This window comes from Salvelinus alpinus, chromosome 8, assembly GCF_045679555.1.
Source record: "Salvelinus alpinus chromosome 8, SLU_Salpinus.1, whole genome shotgun sequence".
NCBI classification, from domain to species: Eukaryota; Metazoa; Chordata; class Actinopteri; order Salmoniformes; family Salmonidae; genus Salvelinus; species Salvelinus alpinus.
In genome coordinates, this window is record NC_092093.1 from 24342906 (window position 1) to 24363823 (window position 20918).

Here is a 20918-nt window from a genome sequence, read left to right on the forward strand (position 1 = left end):
TTCCCCAGCCTCTTTCACTCTCAGTCAGACAGCACCAAAGGGACAGAAAACACATACTCCTAACCCTGCCCAGCATCACACATAGGACCGTTTTTAGGATCACAGGGCATTCACTTAGGCTGGCAGATCTGGGGATCCTGTCCTCTCCTCTTCCCCTGGTCCTCCAGCCCGCTCAGCACTACCCGCTGCTAGGCTCAGGCCCTAGCGGAAAGGAGAGGACAGCACCGCAAACAGCCTCGCCACAGACACATTGACAAAAGCTAGCAGGCAATCACAGCATAGAGCCACACCACAGACATAGAGCTACAGGACAGACATAGAGCTACAGGGCAGACATAGAGTTACAGGACAGACGTTATAAACATAATGCAAATATATAGCTACACAACTACAGCTCTAACAAATGCCTACAACTAGACTCTCAGCTTCCTAGAAATCCTCTTCATCAAAGTACAAAAAAGGACCAATAACAGCATATCTTCTGTATCAGGCATCTTCGTCTTCAGATTAGGCAAAAGCAGGCCAATTCGTCATCTAGAGTACTGATCTGAGAAGGGAACAGCGTGGGTGGTTGCATGACTCCCCATTCACCTTCCTCTCCCTGAGATAAAAACCTATTTCTATCTGATCAACATCAATCAAAGATATGACTGAAGTTAAGACGCTTCTCTCCTCTCTCAAATTCAAAGCTTCCAACATCAGTGAGGAGGAAGAATCGCCAAACCATTCACTGATGGTTTAACTTCAGCTCAAGTGGTCAAAAAAAAACATGTTGTCTCAGCGTAAACTGACCAGCATAGCCAGCATATCAACAACTCTGTGGTTCCATCTTGATCTAATACCAATGCAAATAGTATGCTAAACTGACCTTCGATCAGTATCTTAGGGACTGTCATCCTGCACCAATAGTACTGAGACAATTTTTAGTCTCACCTTTCCATTCAGATGTAAGTAGACATTAAGCCCATGTGTAGAAAAAAGCAGGGAGAGACAGAAAGACAGACAACAGGGAGAGACAGAAAGACAGACAACAGGGAGAGACAGAAAGACATACAGTAGGGAGAGACAGAAATACAGCAGAGAGAGACAGAAAGACAGACAACAGGGAGAGATAGAAAGACAGACAACAGGGAGAGACAGAAAGACAGACAACAGGGAGAGACAGAAAGACAGCAGGGAGAGACAGAAAGACAGACAACAGGGAGAGACAGAAAGACAGACAACAGGGAGAGACAGAAAGACATACAGTAGGGAGAGACAGAAATACAGCAGAGAGAGACAGAAAGACAGACAACAGGGAGAGATAGAAAGACAGACAACAGGGAGAGATAGAAAGACAGACAACAGGGAGAGACAGAAAGACAGACAACAGGGAGAGATAGAAAGACAGACAGTAGGGAGACAGAAAGACAGACAACAGGGAGAGACAGAAAGACAGACAACAGGGAGAGATAGAAAGACAGACAACAGGGAGAGACAGAAAGACAGACAACAGGGAGAGACAGAAATACAGCAGAGAGAGACAGAAAGACAGACAACAGGGAGAGACAGAAAGACAGACAACAGGGAGAGACAGAAAGACAGACAACAGGGAGAGACAGAAAGACAGCAGGGAGAGACAGAAAGACAGACAGTAAGGAGAGACAGAAAGGCAGACAACAGGGAGAGACAGAAAGACAGACAACAGGGAGAGACAGAAAGACAGCAGAGAGAGACAGAAAGACAGCAGAGAGAGACAGAAAGACAGACAACAGGGAGAGACAGAAAGACAGACAGTAGGGAGAGACAGAAAGACAGCAGATAGAGACAGAAAGACAGACAGCAGAGAGAGACAGGAAGGCAGACAGCAGAGAGACAGAAATACAGCAGAGAGAAACAGAAAGACAGACATCAGGGAGAGACAGAAAGACAAACAACAGGGAGAGACAGAAAGAGAGACAGTAGGGAGAGACAGAAAGACAGAAAACAGGGAGAGACAGAAAGACAGACAGCAGAGAGAGACATAAAGACAGACAGCAGGGAGAGACAGAAAGACAGACAACAGGGAGAGACAGAAAGACAGCAGAGAGAGACAGAAAGACAGACAGCAGGGAGAGACAGAAAGACAGACAACAGGGAGAGACAGAAAGACAGACAACAGGGAGAGACAGAAAGATAGCAGAGAGAGACAGAAAGAAAGACAGCAATGAGAGACAGAAAGACAGCAGAGAGAGACAGAAACGCAGACAGCATGGAGAGACAGAAACGGGGAAAAGCAAGGAGGGACAGAAAGGCAGACAGTAATCACACCTTAATGAGCTACTTTCAGGGAGAACACATGCTGGAACAGTAAAGGGGCCTGACGCAGGCAGGCAGGCAAGAGGCGAGATAGCGGGCAGGTGCTCTCTGTAGCTATGGCTCCCTGGGGTGCCATTCCACTGCTCTGTATTATAAAGCACAGCAAGCTGTTGTCCCTGTAAACTGGCTGCTAGCTCTATATCAAGGATTAAGAGTAAAGGATAGGCTTTTTTCTTTTACAGTGTAACATGCCATTTTACTGTAATATGTGTTATTAGACATAGATAGAATGAGTATACATAAACACCCATGAGCTCAGCCTGCTCTTCCAAGGGCATTCTGATTGTCTTTCTATCCATTCATCCATCCACCTACCTGCTGCTGGTCTGGGCTGGGCTGAGAGCAGCCCCATACAGGGCCTCCCCCTCAGGGACCCAGGGGCTAGTGTACACAACACAAACAGATCAATGGAGTTGAACACAGCACCACACAGAGCAGAAAGGATACAGTCTGAGGGCCCCGCTCTGGGTCCCAATGGCCAGGATCTTCTGGACTGGGTCATGGGCCATGGACGACGGCTGATAGGGGAAGCCATGACGGACAGTCTGGGCGTCCAATGAGATGGCAGCAAAGCAGGGCGATGAGGAAACAACAGATACAAATCAGGGTTAGCGGGAATAAGCGTTCTCTCAATAGAGTAGTTTTGTGTCCACATAATTCAACATCAAAATATTTACTCAAACCGCAATTTGAAGTCTGTGAATGAACACTTGAAATTACAGGCAAAGGAACAGCAATATATGAGCACAACACCAATTAAACTGTGATGTTTAATGTGTACGCCTAACGGTTGGGTTCCATCATATTGTGTGTGCACTAGCAACAACACCCCCACTGGGCACAGACAGTTCAACGTGTAGTTTTGATTTACATTTGGTGGAGTTGTCAACAAATGTGAATTCAATGTGAAATCAACCAAAACTGTCAACTTATCACTGGATTTAGGTTAAAAGTTGGGTGAAAAAAATACAAAATTCCTATACGTTTTCCACATTGATTGAACATCATCACATTACATTTTTTGGTTGAAATTAAGTGGAAATAATGTTGATTCAACCTGTTTTTGCCCAGTGGGTGATCTCTTTTTATGGCGCCTCCCACATAGCAGCTAATTGTGATTACATTACTACTATAATACAACCCTTCACATTGGGGCGTGACAGGTCTACCACAATATGCTGCTGCTGGAGTATTGCATCAGTCAGTCAGTTAGGCAGGTTGTTGTAGCTCATTTGTTTGCTTAAAGAGCAAGTGCCCCTAAAAAACTAATTCTCATTTAGAAAACAGCCTATGTGGCATCGATATGAGAAACATTTATTCTACAATTGCAGTGGTGTAAAGTACTTAAATCTCTTTTTAATGAGCTTTCTAAACACCAAAGTAACATTTCAGATATTGCTGCACTCTCGGAACTAAAAGCACAAGCATTTCGCTACACCAGCAATAACATCTGCTAAACACGTGAAAGGTTGCAAGTTCAAATCCCCGAGCTGACAAGGTACAAATCTGTCGTTCTGCCCCTGAACAGGCAGTTAACCCACTGTTCCTAGGCCGTCATTGAAAATGAGAATTTGTTCTTAACTGACTTGCCTAGTTAAATAAAGGTCAAATAAAAATAAACCTTATCTAGCTAGCTAATGTTATCTGTTTTTACTACACCGTACACAAAACATTAGTCAGCTGGCTACTGGTTCTGGATTTGTCGTAAGCATAATAGTGAAAACGTCGCCACAGACGGAAACCAGTATTTTTGACTTCGCCATCTATTGTTGTCTCCAAACTTTTGGCATCTTCCATAAGAGACATTTGTTTTTCTACTTTGTAATGAACACGGTACAATCTTTGGTAGGTAGGATGCTGGCAGGCTGCTGGCAGGCTTCAGCTGCTGTACAGCAAAGCCAAGTCAGTCCGTGCTCATGGTTCTTACAGGGGAAGTGACATTATAGGCTACAGTGACTTGGCTCATGATGCACATCACAAACGACATGTAGCAACACCCTGAGCACATCGGACACGAAACACCAATACAAATGTAATAGCACAACAAAATAGACAAACAAGTTCCTTGAATTTTCTTTTGCGGTTGACTAGTAGTTGACATTATAGTTTTTTTGCTAACTGAGCAAGCTAATGTTCTAGCTAAATTAAACCAAGTATTCTAGCTAGCTAGCAGCTAATGTTAGTCACACATGCTAACAGAGTTTATATATATCTAGCAAGTTAATGTGAACTGAAGTATCTAGCTACCTTACCAACGTTACATCCTGTTAATGTGGTTATCAAAAACAAATCATTACTAGCGGCTTGAAATGAACGTTAGTGGTATGCTAGTTTGCTAAACAACTAGCTAGCTACCCTAGCTAGAGTGTACCGTTGCTATCATTGTTTTGACAGCAGCTCAGGCTGGAGCGAGTTTATAGTATGCTATAGGTAGCTAGCTAGGTTAAAATTAACAATGCATGCATGCAACGACATTCTATACATTTATCAACTGGATTGTGTTTTAGAATTATAGCTAGCTATGTCACGTTGTTAATGTCATTTCTCGACAGTAGGCTTACAGACTATTTGATTGATAAAGATGGCAAGTCTATTTTTCTCGAGTCTACGCGGATCAATGCTGGTAATATAAGCTGATAATAACGTTAAGACTGTTTTTCATTGTTACCTCTGGAATTGTGAATGTTATAGTTGGCTAACAAGTGTCTATTCAGTGTTAGTTAACTGCCAGTGCCAATATGTAACATTATAGGCTAGCTGTTTCTAATGATAAACTTATACAATTGCATGAATGCAATGACATTTTTTAAATGTATCAACTGGATTGTGTTTTCGGGAATTATATGTCACGTAGTCATTGTTATTTCTTGACAGTAGGCTTTTACCACTGCAGCTTAGTGCAAACATTCTGGTCTAGAGATTGAGTGGGTCATTTGTAGAAAAGGAATGTAGAGGAATTGTTACAATCTAAGACATAAGATATAAGATGTAGTTTAAAATGTATTGGGCTGTAGGCTTGGTGTTATCAGTCAAATAGGCTACCTATTTGAAAACAATTTCTGTGTGCCGGTTAGTATTGTTTTTATATGACTTCTGTTATGTCTGAGATAGCTGCATGTGTGGTTGTTGTACTTTATTGTAACATGAGCCTTTGACTCTTGTCATCTCTCCACAGTCTACAGGAATTGGGGTTCCCTAGTGGGAGATTTGTGGGACCCTCGACCTTGTAGGATCTGCTCCATGCACACAGCTTTCCCGTAATGTCAGGACAGCCAAGTGCCTGCACATCTTCTGAAAACATCTGAAAACCTTCCTCTACACCAAGTATCTTGATGTATCCCACAGCACACCACCCCCTCTACTAAAACCCTTGCCTTTCTTGCACTAACTCTGGCCCTCTTCTTTTCTTACCAGCACTAACTTTGCTGACCTTATCTAAGTCAAAATGTACCTACTATGACTGTGATATGGGGTTGTCTCACTTAGCTACCTTATGATGAATGTACTTACTGTCTGTCTGCTAAATGTCTAAATGTCTAACTCCTGTATTCATCCCTTATCACACACTTCCACTTGCCTCACTTTGCCATCTCATGTCCAACCCCCCCACCCAAAGCTGGATGAGTTCTTTGTTGAGCCCATTCCCCCAGGGAGGTGTCTTTCACTCTCCTCAATGACAACTTCAAAGACCCCTTCCTGGCCGAGATGTGCGCCATTTTTGGGGAGGTGGACATATTGTTTCAGCCCAAGGCCCGTAACCACCAGCACCAGGGAGGCTAACAACTTGGTCAAACAACTGCACAAAACCTCTGTCATGAGCAACATCATTCACTCTCAACTGGATATCTGGGTAGGACAAGGCTTCATGTCTCTGTGGTTTGATTTTCTGTTAGTGTTTGATTTTGTGAGTGTGGGGAAAAAACATATTGAAGCACAGAGGTGTTAAGGCAGACATGGAAAACGATAGTACTCAATATCTTTGTACAGGTAAGTATTTTTGAAAGATATGACGACCTTGTCTTATGGGCATGTTTGTGTGTGTGTATCTGCATGTCAGCAGAGGCAGAAATATTATGACCTGATTGTGAGTGGCTCCTACACGGCCCAGACTCTGTATGCTCACCAAGGGCTCATCGCAACCATCCAACTGCCATTTTCATGTCTACTGAACAAAAATATAAGCGCAACGTGTAAAGTGTTGGTCCTATGTTTCATGAGCTGAAATAAAAGATCACAAGCACAAAAATCGTATTTCTCTCAAATGTTATGCACAAATGTCTTTACATCCCAGTTAGTGAACATTTCTCCTTTGCCAAGATAATCCATCCACCTGACAGGTGTGGCATATCAAGAAGCTGATTAAACAGTATGATCATTACACAGGTGCACTTTGTGCTGGGGACAATAAAAGGCAAACACAACACAATTCCACAGATGTCTCAAGTTTTGAGGGAGCACGCAATTGGCATGCTGACTGCAGGAATGTCCACCAGAGTTGTTGCCAGATAATGTAGTGTTAATTTCTCTACCATAAGCTGCCTCAAATGTCTTTTTAGAGAATTTGGCAGTACGTCCAACTGGCCTCACAATCATAGACCCCGTGTAACCACACCAGCCCAGGGCCTCCACATCCGGCTTCTTCACCTGCGGGATCGTCTGAGACCAGCCACCCGGACAGCTGATGAAACTGAAGAGTATTTCTGTCTGTAGTAAAGCCCTTCAGTGGGGAAAAAACTAATTCTGATTGTCTGAGCCTGGCTCCCCAGTCATGTGAAATCCATAGGTTAGGGCCTAATGAATTGATTTAAATTGACTGATTTCCTTATATGAACTGTAACTCGGTAAAATCATTGAAATTGCTGCATGTTGGGATTATATTTTTGTTCAGTATGGTTTTTACGATGTACCTTTATGGGCCTTCATGCTTGACACTCTCATTGCCTGCTTTTGTGTAATGTCTCTCTATCCAATCCTCTGGTCTAATTGTTTCTGTGCAGTCTTCGGTTATCCGGTGGAGGCTGTCTTCTGAGATTGTTGCCCTGGCTGCAGGGATGCTGGCATTCAAGGGCTTTAATGAGCAGCGTCTAAGCAATTATCCACATGTGTTGTTATTATATAAATTATATATATTTCTACTCATTAGGATCACACATTTCAATGTGCCAACTTATGTTTTATCTAAACCCTCTTTCTGTCATTGTGTTTCTGTCAGACATGTTAAATACAACCCTGGGCCGTTGACCAACAGTGACTACTATTGTTGCAGCCCCTATTACTAGCTTGTTCAACCTCTCTTTCGTATCGTCTGAGATCCCCAAAGTTTGGAAAGCTGCCGCGGTCATCCCCCTCTTCAAAGGGGGAAACACTCTAGACCCAAACTGCTACAGACCTATATCTATCCTACCGTGCCTTTCTAAGGTATTCGAAAGCCAAGTTAACAAACAGATCACCGACCATTTCGAATCCCACCGTACCTTCTCCGCTATGCAATCTGGTTTCCGAGCTGGTCATGGGTGCACCTCAGCTACGCTCAAGGTCCTAAACGATATCATAACGGCCATCGATAAGAGATAATACTGTGCAGCTGTATTCATCGACCTGGCCAAGGCTTTTGACTCTGTCAATCACCATATTCTTATCGGCAGACTCGCCTTGGTTTCTCAAATGACTGCCTAGCCTGGTTCACCAACTACTTCTCTGACAGAGTTCAGTGTGTCAAATCGGAGGGCCTGTTATCCGGACCTCTGGCAGTCTCTAAGGGGGTACCACAGGGTTCAATCCTCGGGCTGACTCTTTCCTCTGTATACATCAATGATGTCGCTCTTGCTGCTGGTGATTTTCTGATCCACCTCTACGCAGACGACAGCATTCTGTATACTTCTGGCCCTTCTTTGAACACTGTGTTAACTAACCTCCAGACAAGCTTCATTGCCTCCTTCCGTGGCCTCCAACTGCTAATAAATGCAAGCAAAACTAAATGCATGCTCTTCAACCGATCGCTGCCCACACCTACCCACCCGTCTAGCATCACTACTCTGGACGGTTCTGACTTAGAATATGTGGACAACTACAAATACCTAGGTGTCTGGATAGACTGTAAACTCTCCTTCCAGACACACATTAAGCATCTCCAATCAAAAATTTAATTTAGAATAGGCTTCCTATTTCGCAACAAAGCATCCTTCACTCATGCTGCCAAACATACCCTAGTAAATCTGACTATCCTACCGATCCTTGACTTTGGCGATGTCATTACAAAACAGCCTCCAACACTCTACTCAACAAATTGGATGCAGTCTATCACAGTGCCATCCATTTTGTCACCAAAGCCCCATATACTACCCACCACTGCGACCTGTATGCTCTCGTTGGCTGGCCCTCGCTTCATATCCATCGCCAAACCCACTGGCTCCAGGTCATCTATAAGTCGTTGCTAGGTAAAGCCCCGCCTTATCTCAGCTCACTGGTCACCATAGCAACACCCTCCCGCAGCACACGCTCCAGCAGGTATATTTCACTGGTCACCCCCAAAGCCAATTCCTCCTTCGGCCGCCTTTCCTTCCAGTTCTCTGCTGCCAATGACTGGAACGAACTGCAAAAATCACTGAAGCTGGAGACTCATATCTCCCTCACTGGCTTTAAGCACCAGCTGTCAGAGCAGCTCACAGATCACTGCACCTGTACATAGCCAACCTGTAAATAGCCCATTCAACTACCTCGTCAACATATTGTTATTTATTTTATTTATTTTGCTCCTTTGCACCCCAGTACCACTACTTGCACACTCATCTTCTGCACATCTATCAACCCAGTGTTTAATTTGCCATACTATAAAACATTTGCCACTATGGCCTATTTATTGCCTCACCCTCCTTATCCTACCTCATTTGCACACACTGTATATAGACTTTCTCTATTTAATTATTGACTGTAAGTTTGTTTATTCCATGTGTAACTCTGTGTTGTTGTTTGTGTCACACTGCTTTGCTTTATCTTGGCCAGGTCGCAGTTGTAAATGAGAACTAGTTCTCAACTAGCCTACCTGGTTAAATAAAGGTGAAATTTAAAAATGTAAAAAATAAAACTCTCCCCAGGAATGTTGCCATGTTCCTCCTCTGCTGTCCCCTCCTCAGTTGGAACATACAAAGCACCCCATTACCCGGAAGACCTCTATTACAGGGTTCACCCCACGGTAGCCCCCTACTGCCCCCCCTCCATCCCCCCACCCCCTGCACCCCAGTATGAGCAGCCACCACTGGCAGACAGAGAGAGGGACAGGGACAGAGAGTGGGATAGGAACACCGTAACCACCACACACACAACCACAGCAGACACCGTAACCACCACACACACAACCACAGCAGACACCGTAACCACCACACACACAACCACAGCAGACACCGTAACCACCACACACACAACCACAGCAGACACCGTAACCACCACACACACAACCACAGCAGACACCGTAACCACCACACACACAACCACAGCAGACACCGTAACCACCACACACACAACCACAGCAGACACCGTAACCACCACACACACAACCACAGCAGACACCGTAACCACCACACACACAACCACAGCAGACACCGTAACCACCACACACACAGCCACAGCAGACACCGTAACCACCACACACACAACCACAGCAGACACCGTAACCACCACACACACAACCACAGCAGACACCGTAACCACCACACACACAACCACATCAGACACCGTAACCACCACATACCAAAAGCACTCACAAACTTCTACAGATGCACAATCGAGAGCATCCTGTCGGGCTGTATCACCGCCTGGTACGGCAACTGCTCCGCCCACAACCGTAAGGCTCTCCAGAGGGTAGTGAGGTCTGCAGAACGCATCACCGGGGGCAAACTACCTGCCCTCCAGGACACCTACACCACCCGATGTCACAGGAAGGCCATAAAGATCATCAAGGACAACAACCACCCAAGCCACTGCCTGTTCACCCCGCTATCATCCAGAAGGCGAGGTCAGTACAGGTGCATCAAAGCAGGGACCGAGAGACTGAAAAACAGCTTCTATCTCAAGGCCATCAGACTGTTAAACAGCCACCACTAACATTTAGCGGCCGCTGCCAACATACTGACTCAACTCCAGCCACTTTAAAAATGGGAATTGATGGAAATTATGTAAAAATGTACCACTAGCCACTTTAAACAATGCCACTTAATATAATGTTTACATACCCTACATTACCCATCTCATATGTATATACTGTACTCTATATCATCTACTGCATCTTGCCATCTTTATGTAATACATGTACCACTAGCCACTTTAAACTATGCCACTTTATGTTTACATACCCTACAGTACTCATCTCATATGTATATACCGTACTCTATACCATCTACTGCATCTTGCCTATGCCGTTCTGTACCACCACTCATTCATATATCTTTATGTACATATTCTTTATCCCTTTACACTTGTGTGTGTATAAGGTAGTAGTTGTGGAATTGTTAGGTTAGATTACTTGTTGGTTATTACTGCATTGTCGGAACTAGAAGCACAAGCATTTCGCTACACTCGCATTAACATCTGCTAACCATGTGTATGTGACTAATAAAATTTGATTTGATTTGATTTGATTTGACACACAACCACAGCAGACACCGTAACCACCACACACACAACCACAGCAGACACCGTAACCACCACACACACAACCACAGCAGACACCGTAACCACCACTCACACAACCACAGCAGACACCGTAACCACCACACACACAACCACAGCAGATACCGTAACCATCACTCACACAACCACAGCAGACACCGTAACCACCACACACACAACCACAGCAGATACCGTAACCACCACTCACAAAACCACAGCAGACACCGTAACCACCACACACACAACCACAGCAGACACCGTAACCACCACACACACAACCACAGCAGACACCGTAACCACCACACACACAACCACAGCAGACACCGTAACCACCACACACACAACCACAGCAGTAGCAGTAGAAGCTGAGCAGCCTCGACCGCAGGGACAGATACAGCAACTGCTCCAACAGCTCCAATCCCATCATATCCCTCTGCATCCCCCGCTGCCACCTCCCCTCACCCCTTCCTCTGTGATAGCCCTGGACTGTGGGCAGGAGAGCCTGGCCAAGCCCAAACATCAATTTGAGATTGTTTGTCACTGGCTTACAAACAATATAATGTCAAATTGGAATTATGTTTTTCAAAATAAATAATTTAAAATGAAAAGCTGAAATGTCTTGAGTCAATAAGTATTCAACCCCTTTGTTGTGGCAAGCATAAATAAGTTCAGGAGTAAAAATTCTTAACAAGTCACATAATAAGTTGCAATAATAGTCTTTAACATGATTTTTGAATGACTGCCTCATCTCTGTACCACACACATTCAATTATCTGTAAGGTCCCTCAGTTGAGCAGTGAATTTCAAACACAGATTTAACCACAAAGACCAGGGAGGTTTTCCAATGCCTCACAAAGAAGGGAACTTATTGGGCTGCATCCAGGCTGCATCACATCCGGCCGCGATTGGGAGTCCCATAGGGCGGCGCACAATTGGCCCAGCGTCACCCGGGTTTGGCTGGGGTAGGCCGTCATTGTAAATAAGAATTTGTTCTTAACTGACTTGCCTAGTTAAATAAAGGTTAAATAAAAAATTATATGTAAAATTGGTACATGGGTACAAATAAAAATAAAAACAGACGTTGATTATCTTTTTGAGCATGGTGATATTATTAGTTACACTTTGGATGGTGTATCAATACACCCAGTCACTACAAAGATACAGGCGTCCTTCCCAACGCAGGTGTCGGTACGAAGGAAACCGCTCAGGGATTACACCATGAGGCCGATGGTGACTTTAAAACAGTTACAGGGTTTAATGGTTGTTGTTGTGACAGGAGAAAACTGAGGATGGATCAACAACATTGTATTTACTCCACAAAACGAACCTAATTGACAGAGTGAAAAGGAAGCCATTAAAGAATAAAAATACTCCAAAACATGCATCCTGTTAGCAATAAGGCACTAAAGTAATACTGCAAAAAAATGTGGCAAAGCACTTAAAACAAAGTGTTATGTTAGGGGCAAATCCAATCCAACACATTACTGAGTACCACTCTCCCTATTTTCAAGCATAGTGGTGACTGCATCATGTTATGGATATGCTTGTAATCGATAAGGACGGGGGAGTTTTTCAGAATAAAAAAGAAATAGAATGGAGCTAAGCACAGGCAAAATTCCTGATTAAATCCTCATTCAATCTGCTTTTCAACAGTCACTGGGAGATTCATTCACCTTTCAGCAGGACAATAACCTTAAACACAAGGTCAAATATACAATGGAGTTGCTTACAAAGAAGACATTGTATGTTCCTGAGTGGCCGAGTTACCGTTTTTACTTAAATCTGCTTGAAAATCTATGGCAAGCCTTGAAAATGGTTGTCTAGCAAAGATCAACAACCAATTTGACAGAGGTTGAAGCATTTTGAAAATAATAATGGTCAAATATTGTACAATCCAGGTGTGCAAAACTCTTAGAGATTTATCCAGAAAGACTCACAGCTGTAATCGCTGCCAAAGGTTATTCTAACATATATTGACTCAGGGGTTTGAATACTTACGTATGTAAATTAGATATTTAAGTATTTCATTTTCAATAAAATAGCAAAAATGTATAATATAAAGAAGTATGTTTGTTATTTGTGTGTAAAAACATATTGTGTGTAAAAAAACAATTTAATCAATTTTGAATTGAGGCTGTAACACAACATAATGTGGAATAAGTCGAGGGGTATGCATACTTTGTGAAGGCACTGTATCTAGGACTGGGCGATATGGCCAACATATCATATCACTGTATTTTTCTCATTTTTGACAGTATGACGGTGATGTTTCTGATGTTTGATGTTTCTGAATAATACAAGTTTTATATATGCTTTATGGGTTAGTGCATGGCCCTATGATAGCAACAAATGAATTATCAGGGGTTTTAAAGTGCTTTGTCCATTCTGATTGCTTTAATGTTCAACCAAAAATAATAGGGCAAAACTGACAGTGAAGTAATCTCATTTGTAGAACATTGCGTAGAAATCAAAATCCACTTTTGTAGGATTTTGTACTGAGCAAAGCTTACCATTTGCATAGTTACTTGTTAAAGTCCAGCATTTTCATCCATTTCTTCATTCACTGCACTAATGTGCTGTCATTCACACAGTGTGTAATTTCTCTTTTGTCTAAGTATGCCTCTATTTTGCAAAAAATAAAAAATAATTTCCTTGACGGAATTATTATTCTCCTATTTGACTGCATTTATGGATTAAATTGCAGTTCTTACTTTCTCCACTTTGGGTAGTCGCCCAATTTCTTGGGGTCTTTACTCACAAAGTTGTTTGAATTGTTGCTCTTGCAAGCGAACTTTCTTAGTTGTCTGCTGAAGGCAGTTCTTTCTGGCAATAAAAACAGATGATTGCCATAATTTTCCGGAGTCATTACTGTATTATTGAACGTAACAAATCAAAAATTAAAATGTTGTTATAAAAGTGAAAGTACAAATCCAGACAAGTCAGTGAATGTTTATACCTGTATAGTTTATTTTATGTGTTTACCGCCCAGCCAGTGTATTCTGCGCATATGACAAATAGACTTGACTTGAATTTTGTGATGTGTAACATTATACCTAGCTAGGCCTCATTTCTAATTGGTTGAAGATTTTACGTCAATGACAATAACAAAATTACGCAAAGATTGCAATTTAACTCATGTTTGTTTTTAAATTGTTCAGAATGTATAATGTGAGTTTGGTTGCTCCCGAGTGGCGCAGCAATCTAAGGCACTGCATCTCAATGCTAGAGGCGTCACTACAGACCCTGGTTCGATCCCAGGCTGTATCACAACCGGACGTGATTGGTAATCTCATAGGGCGGCGCACAATTGGCCCAGCGTCGTCCGGGTTATGGTTTGGCCCGGGGTAGGCTGTCATTGTAAATAAGAATTTGTTCTCAACTGACTTGCCTAGTTAAAGAAAGAAAGAAGTAGCATTGTGTATCCTAACTTTAACTAGATACCCTTTGCAGGGACGTGAATGTGTTTCACCAGTTTGTTCAATATGGGCCACCATAGTTTGGCAAGTGGATGTTTGATAGTAACAGCACAGAGTAAAGTTATCTTTTGTTAACAAGACTAAAGATTGTTTTAGTGTTGACTACTGCAGCTAGGGTAGCAAATTAGCAATAATATTAGCTACATTTTCCAGCAGGATTTTCACCACCTAGTATGCATGCCCTGACGCCTTCCTCACTGCAAGATTTTGGGGGATTTGTAGGAGGTGGGAGAGTGAGTGTTGTATGTTTGCAAGAGTTTCAATGGTGGGAAGAGTGATCGGGAGTTTTTCAGACATGCACACACACAACAGTGTGCATTCCCTGCAGTACACGTTAGGAAACCTGAGAGTGACTATTCGTTCCCGGGTAAGTTTTTATCGAATACTCAACCAGATCATGCGAGGATACAGACCCGTTCACGTCGTCTGAACACCAACATGTTCGTTTCCCAACGTTCACGCAGGGTGTGCTGAAGCCGTGACAACTCCCGAAAACTGTTTGTCAGAAAGTGATCTGGAATTTTTACCCATAAAAGTGTCTTTTCATGCAGTTCTGGGAGCATGAACAGCAGTGTGCAGCATTTTCCTTTGTATTTTTCATTATTAGCTGGTGGTTCGATCCCTAAATGCTGATTGGCTGACAGCCGTGATATATCAGACCTATACCATGGGTATGACAAAACATTTATTCTTACTGCTCTAATTACGTTGATAACCAGTTTATAATAGCAAAAAGGCACCTCGCTTTGCGCCGTGGTATATTGGTATACAAAGGAAATGATTGTGGACTACAGGAAAAAGAGGACAGAGCACACCCCCATTCTCATCGACGGGGCTGTAGTGGAGCAGGTTGAGAGCTTCAAGTTCCTTGGTGTCCACATCACCAACAAACTAACATGGTCCAAGCACACCAAGACAGTCGTGAAGAGGGCACGACAAAACCTATTCCCCCTCAGGAGACTGAAAAGATTTGTCATGGGTCCTCAGATCCTCAAAAGGTTTGACAGCTGCACCATCAAGAGCATTCTGACTGGTTGCATCACTGCCTGGTATGGCAACTGCTCGGCCTCTGACCGCAAGGCACTACAGAGGGTAGCGAATGGCCCAGTACATCACTGGGGCCAAGCTTCCTGCCATCCAGGACTCTATAGCAGGCGGTGTCAGAGGAAGGCCCTAAAAATTGTCAGAGACTCCAGCCACCCTAGTCATAGACTGTTCTCTCTGCTACCGTATGGCAAGCGGTACCGGAGCGCCAAGTCTAAGTCCAAGAGGTTCTAAACAGCTTCTACACCAAGCCATAAGACTCTGAACATCTAATCAAATGGCTACCCAGACTATTTGCATTGCTCCCCCCCCCCCCTCTCTTTTACACCGCTGCTACTCTCTGTTGTTATCATCTATGCATAGTCACTTTCAAAACTCTACCTACATGTACATATTACCTAAACTAACCGGTGCCCCCACACATTGACTCTGTACCGGTACCCCCTGTATATAGTCTCGCTATTGTTATTTCACTGCTGCTCCTTAGGTACTTGTTACTTTTACTTCTTATTCTATCTGTATTTTTAAAACTGCATTGTTGGTTTGGGGCTCGTAAGTAAGCATTTCACTGTAAGGTCTACCTACACCTGTCGTATTCGGCGCATGTGACTAATAGAATTTGATTTGATATTGGCCATATACCACACCTATTCTGGCCATATACCACACCTATTCTGGCCATATACCACACCTATTCTGGCCATATTGCTTAATTATAGGATTGACACTTGTGCTTTAGCTGCACCAATCAAAGCAGTGAAGCATGTAGCAAGCAAGACTTTAGTGGTCAAAACCATTTATCTTGGGGCAACATGGGGAATAGGGTTGCAAAATGTTCATATTTATTTTGTTTGTTTAATACAGACTAGATTTAAAACATAAGTGAAAATTGACAAATTATCCAATGGATTATGTCAATTTTCTGGAGGGGCAAAGCATACATTTGCATCCCCTATTTTAATTTGCTCCATGGTTTAGCCGGCCAAACAAAGCTGTTTGGCTTTGTTGGGACTCCCCAAGAGGAACAATTTGGCAGGTGTTTCTGACTTCTAAACAATGCTATGCTGGTGGGTGGTAACATTCAAATAAAACCCAGCCCTGAAACTTAATGTAAACTAAAAACAATTTCCACATAATCTCATAAAAAAGACACAGCATTGATACGGATTTGCTGGAAGTGGGCAGTTCGGATTTATCACTTCAAGCCCAATATTTCATATTTTGACTAAAACGATAACTTATTGATTTAAATAGTTGTGCATGATCATGGGTATGGTCTGATACTTGTGTTTCAGCTTGAACATGTGAATTTATACTGGTGTGGGCGTGTAAATGCCGAGCAGAGGGCTAAAGCATATTATGTAAGAGCCGCTCCACTGTAGCAGACACCTGCACTCGCGCAGGCAGGAGCCGCAACACGGGCCGGGCATTGCGGGTTGATTACATCGCAACAAGCGGGGGGCTTTGGATGATTTCCCTAGACCATGCGCCTGGAGCGCCAACCCATTTATGACTCTTCAGGACACGGCTCGGTCAAAAACGCAAATCATTGGATATATAACACATTGCAGCCTAGGCTGTACATTCTAGTCAACCATTCCAGATATTACGCGGTTCTAGCCATGCGCAAATGTTTAAACCTTCATGCGCTCTTGCGACGCAGAGAAACACGTCACCAATACGCGGAGGCCTGCGTTTTTAAATCGCTGGTACAATAAGGGCTATAATAATATAGCTCTTATATGGGTGTTGATTTCAATATAGTGATAGGGCATAGTCTGGACCATTAAATTCAACAAAAATAACATGCGCGCACACGCGTATGCAGCGCCATAATAAGATGGCGAGAAATACATTGCATCCGCGACGATTCAAGCCAAGGGTTGTCCATTTGACTAGAAAGCAAAGCATCCTATCAACTATAGCCTAACATCAATTTGCTGTGGTTGCCTATGATGGGCTAAATTCGTTCCAGCTGTTTTACCGGCAGTGAGTGCATGTGCATCGAATATGAGTGTTTATTAACCCTATCCATTCTTCTGTCCTGTCTAATTCAAGGAGGAAGGGGAGCCAGTGCATAATAAAACGGGCCTACTAATTTCAGAGGCATTCTCCCGCTATGGATAGATGAGGGGATCGGGTGAGTGAACTGGAGGGTGTGTATGGTGGGATCAACCCGCCAGGGGTCCAGTGATGGACATGTTAATCCAAGCGGAGCATAGATTATGCAAGAAGCAGGTTCTTTAGCCCAACCCCTCCGTATGACAGTTCATGCGAAGTGCACATGACATGAGCGATGAAGCAAGCCAGTGTATTTTAACGGAAGGGAGGATAGGCCTATATGTATGCATTTATTAGATTTTTACAAAAGTATAGGCTAATGATGGGATGCATGTAAATAAACGCTAAATCATGATGAACATACTATTCGATATTTGTACAGGTATATATCGAAAGCGCATTCGCCATATGCGCATTTTACAGGCTGGGTTGCCAAACCTTGGTAATGGACAGAGTGTCTAAACCAGCACATTCTCATTGTTATAATACCTTTTCATAACAGATAACGAAAAATACGAGGCAAAGTCAGTAGGTAGGCAATAGTAGCCGAACCGTCCATCAGATGATAACCGTAACATTGTAGGCTAAAAATAATATATAGCTGGCGGCGCATTAATTTTCACCTGTATCAATATTGAGAGTAGGGGTTGCCAATATGTAGTGAGCAAATAGAAACATACACACGCAAACACCAACATTCATTCACAGACTGTTATGTTGGATACAGCTACATTATAAACTGCATCTGACTCGCCCACCTTGCAGAGCTGAAAATTCTCGGACTGAAGGGTCTCGTGCATCAAATTGTTCTCCGGGGCGCCCGACTGGCCAGACGAAACAGAGGAAGACGCCTGCTCCTTTAGGCCGTCCAGCACCTTCCTGATGTTAAACTTCTTCATTTTACCCCAGAAACACTGCGATGACAACGGAAAGCAAAATAGAGATGACCAGCTAAAGATAACGGGGTAAAGCCACTCTCTCGCTCTCTTCTGATGTCCTCCGTAAATCTCACATTTTAGCTGGTGGTTTTACATAGTGAAAAGGGTTTCGGCCGCGCACCACTCGGGTCGGGCTCCTTGACGCTCAATGTTCGATTCTCTATTTATTTGTTGTGTGGCTGTGGTGCGTCTTTGCAATTTTTCTCCGACTCTGTGTCCCACTGCGTCTCCGCTGCTCGCTCGCTCTCGCCGTTCCCCTCCCCTCCACTCTCTCCGCTCAGTCAACGCGGAAACGCAGCTGCAGCGGTGCTTCTGCGCTTTTAAGCACCCGGATGTTTGATTGAAGCGCGACCGACGCTGCTCACTTTACCTATCTCTCCTCACAAACAATGTTTCTACCTCTTTCTCTTCCACCTCTCTCTCTCTCTCTCTCACGCGCTCTGTCTCTTTGTCTCTCTCACACACACACACAGTGCAGGCAGGGTGAAGAGCAGGATTCGCTCCATTGCACCTGGTGTTATTGTGATGCAGCAGTATAAGTATCAGGGTAAGACATCAGGGTGAGACATCAGGGTGAGACAGGGTGAGACAGCCAGCCAGGCGACCTTGTTCTCCTTGTACACCCCACATCAATATTAAAAGCCCCCACTAAAACTATCTCATCCATTATCCATGGTGATCCCTGTGAGGATTTGATTTGAACCGTGCTTGACTGCGTACAATGCATGTAATCATACTCATTGTTATTTTTTTCTCTATGTTTTGTCATGAGAATAGATCAGTCACTAAAGGATGCTAAGATCCTCAAAAGCTTTTAGTGGGTAGCTCTCATGCCTCGCTGACGTACACTGAGTGTACAAAACATTACGAACACCATTCTAGTATTGAGTTGCACCCCCTTTTGCCCTTAGAACAGACTCAATTCGTCAGGGCAGGAACTCTAAACGGTGTCAAAGGCATTCCACAGGTGCCCTTGACTCCAATGCTTCCCACAGTTGTGTCAAGTTGGCTGGATGTGCTTTGGGTGGTGGACCATTCTTGATACACAAGGGAAGCTGTTGAGCGTCAAAAACCCAGCAGTGTTGCAGTTCTTGATACACTCAAACCGATGCGCCTGGCACCTACTACCATACCCCGTTCAAAAGGAACTTAAATCGTTTGTCTTGCCCATTCACCCTCTGAATGGCACACATACACAATCCATGTCTCAAGGCTTAAAAATTATTCTTTAACCTGTCTCCTCCCCTTCATCTACACTGATTGAAGTGGATTTAACAAGTGACATCAATAAGGGATCATATATTTCACCTGGATTCACCTTGTTAGTGTATGTTATGGAAAGAGCAGGTGTTCCTAATGTTTTGTACACTCAGTGTATAGTTTTGGCACCAGTGGACTGTCTGTTGGCACACACACACACCAGGTGCCCTTGGCACACACACACACACACACACACACACACACACACACACACACACACACACACACACACACACACACACACACACACACACACACACACACACACACACACACACACACACACACACACACACACACACACACACACACACACACACACACAACGGTGGGCAGCAGGAAGGCAGAAGTACAGGGGTGGAAGTAATGGCTGTTTACACTCCCAGATCCACACCTGATACCCCATGTCTGATCTGCCCAATGCTAGGGAGTTCCCCCTTACTATATAAAGCATTGTTACACTGTTCTATAAATTATTACAGTTATTACATTATTATTATATTATCATCACGTTGCTAGAAGACAGTATTGAATAAAAACCAAGAGAACATGTATGCTAATTAAATATTCAGAACTATATCAAGGTAGTCCTTTTGTTGTAATTAATATTTTCATAGGTACTCGTATTGATCACACCCCACTTAACCCAGCCTAATAATATCCTTGTGTTTCAGATTACATTTATAGAGCAAAGAAAAGGGCCCTTATTAGGCCATCTCGTTCCCTTTGTGTGTGTGTGTGTGTGTGTGTGTGTGTGTGTGTTTGTGTGTGTGTGTGTGTGTGTGTGTGTGTGTGTGTGTGTGTGTGTGTGTGTGTGTGTGTGTGTGTGTGTGTGTGTGTGTGTGTGTGTGTGTGTGTGTGTGTGATTGTGTAAAACGAGATGCCGCCCACACTGACACACATAAGGCCACAGTGTGGGATGGGAGGGCCCTTGCCAACTGTGACATCAGTGATTTAATTTAGCACCATTGTGCCGTGGCCTGGCCATTCATATGGCTGCTGCTGGAGGTGTTTGTTTGTGTGTGTACTGTGTTTGTGTGTGTGTGTGTTTACCCACTGTATTTAGAATCAGACTGCTGTGTTCGTGTGCTTTGATAAAGCGCTGCATTGTTCTCTTTGAGAGAGGCAACGTTCAAAG

General features: G+C 43.6%; 1 protein-coding gene across 10 annotated transcripts in view; it reads right to left on the reverse strand.

Moving 5' to 3' along the window:
- Nucleotides 1-18957, reverse strand: part of LOC139582755 (syntaxin-binding protein 5-like) — a 177670-nt gene extending 158713 nt beyond the window's left edge. For all 10 annotated transcript variants that reach the window (XM_071413062.1, XM_071413058.1, XM_071413056.1 and 7 more), the window contains exons 1-2: nt 18341-18957; nt 2785-2882 (exon numbers count right to left, since the gene is read on the reverse strand). In XM_071413062.1, coding sequence (XP_071269163.1) covers nt 2785-2882; nt 18341-18481 — 239 coding nt within the window. In that variant the 5' untranslated portion in view covers nt 18482-18957. The remainder of the gene's footprint in view (nt 1-2784; nt 2883-18340) is intronic.
- Nucleotides 18958-20918: the final 1961 nt, after the last annotated feature.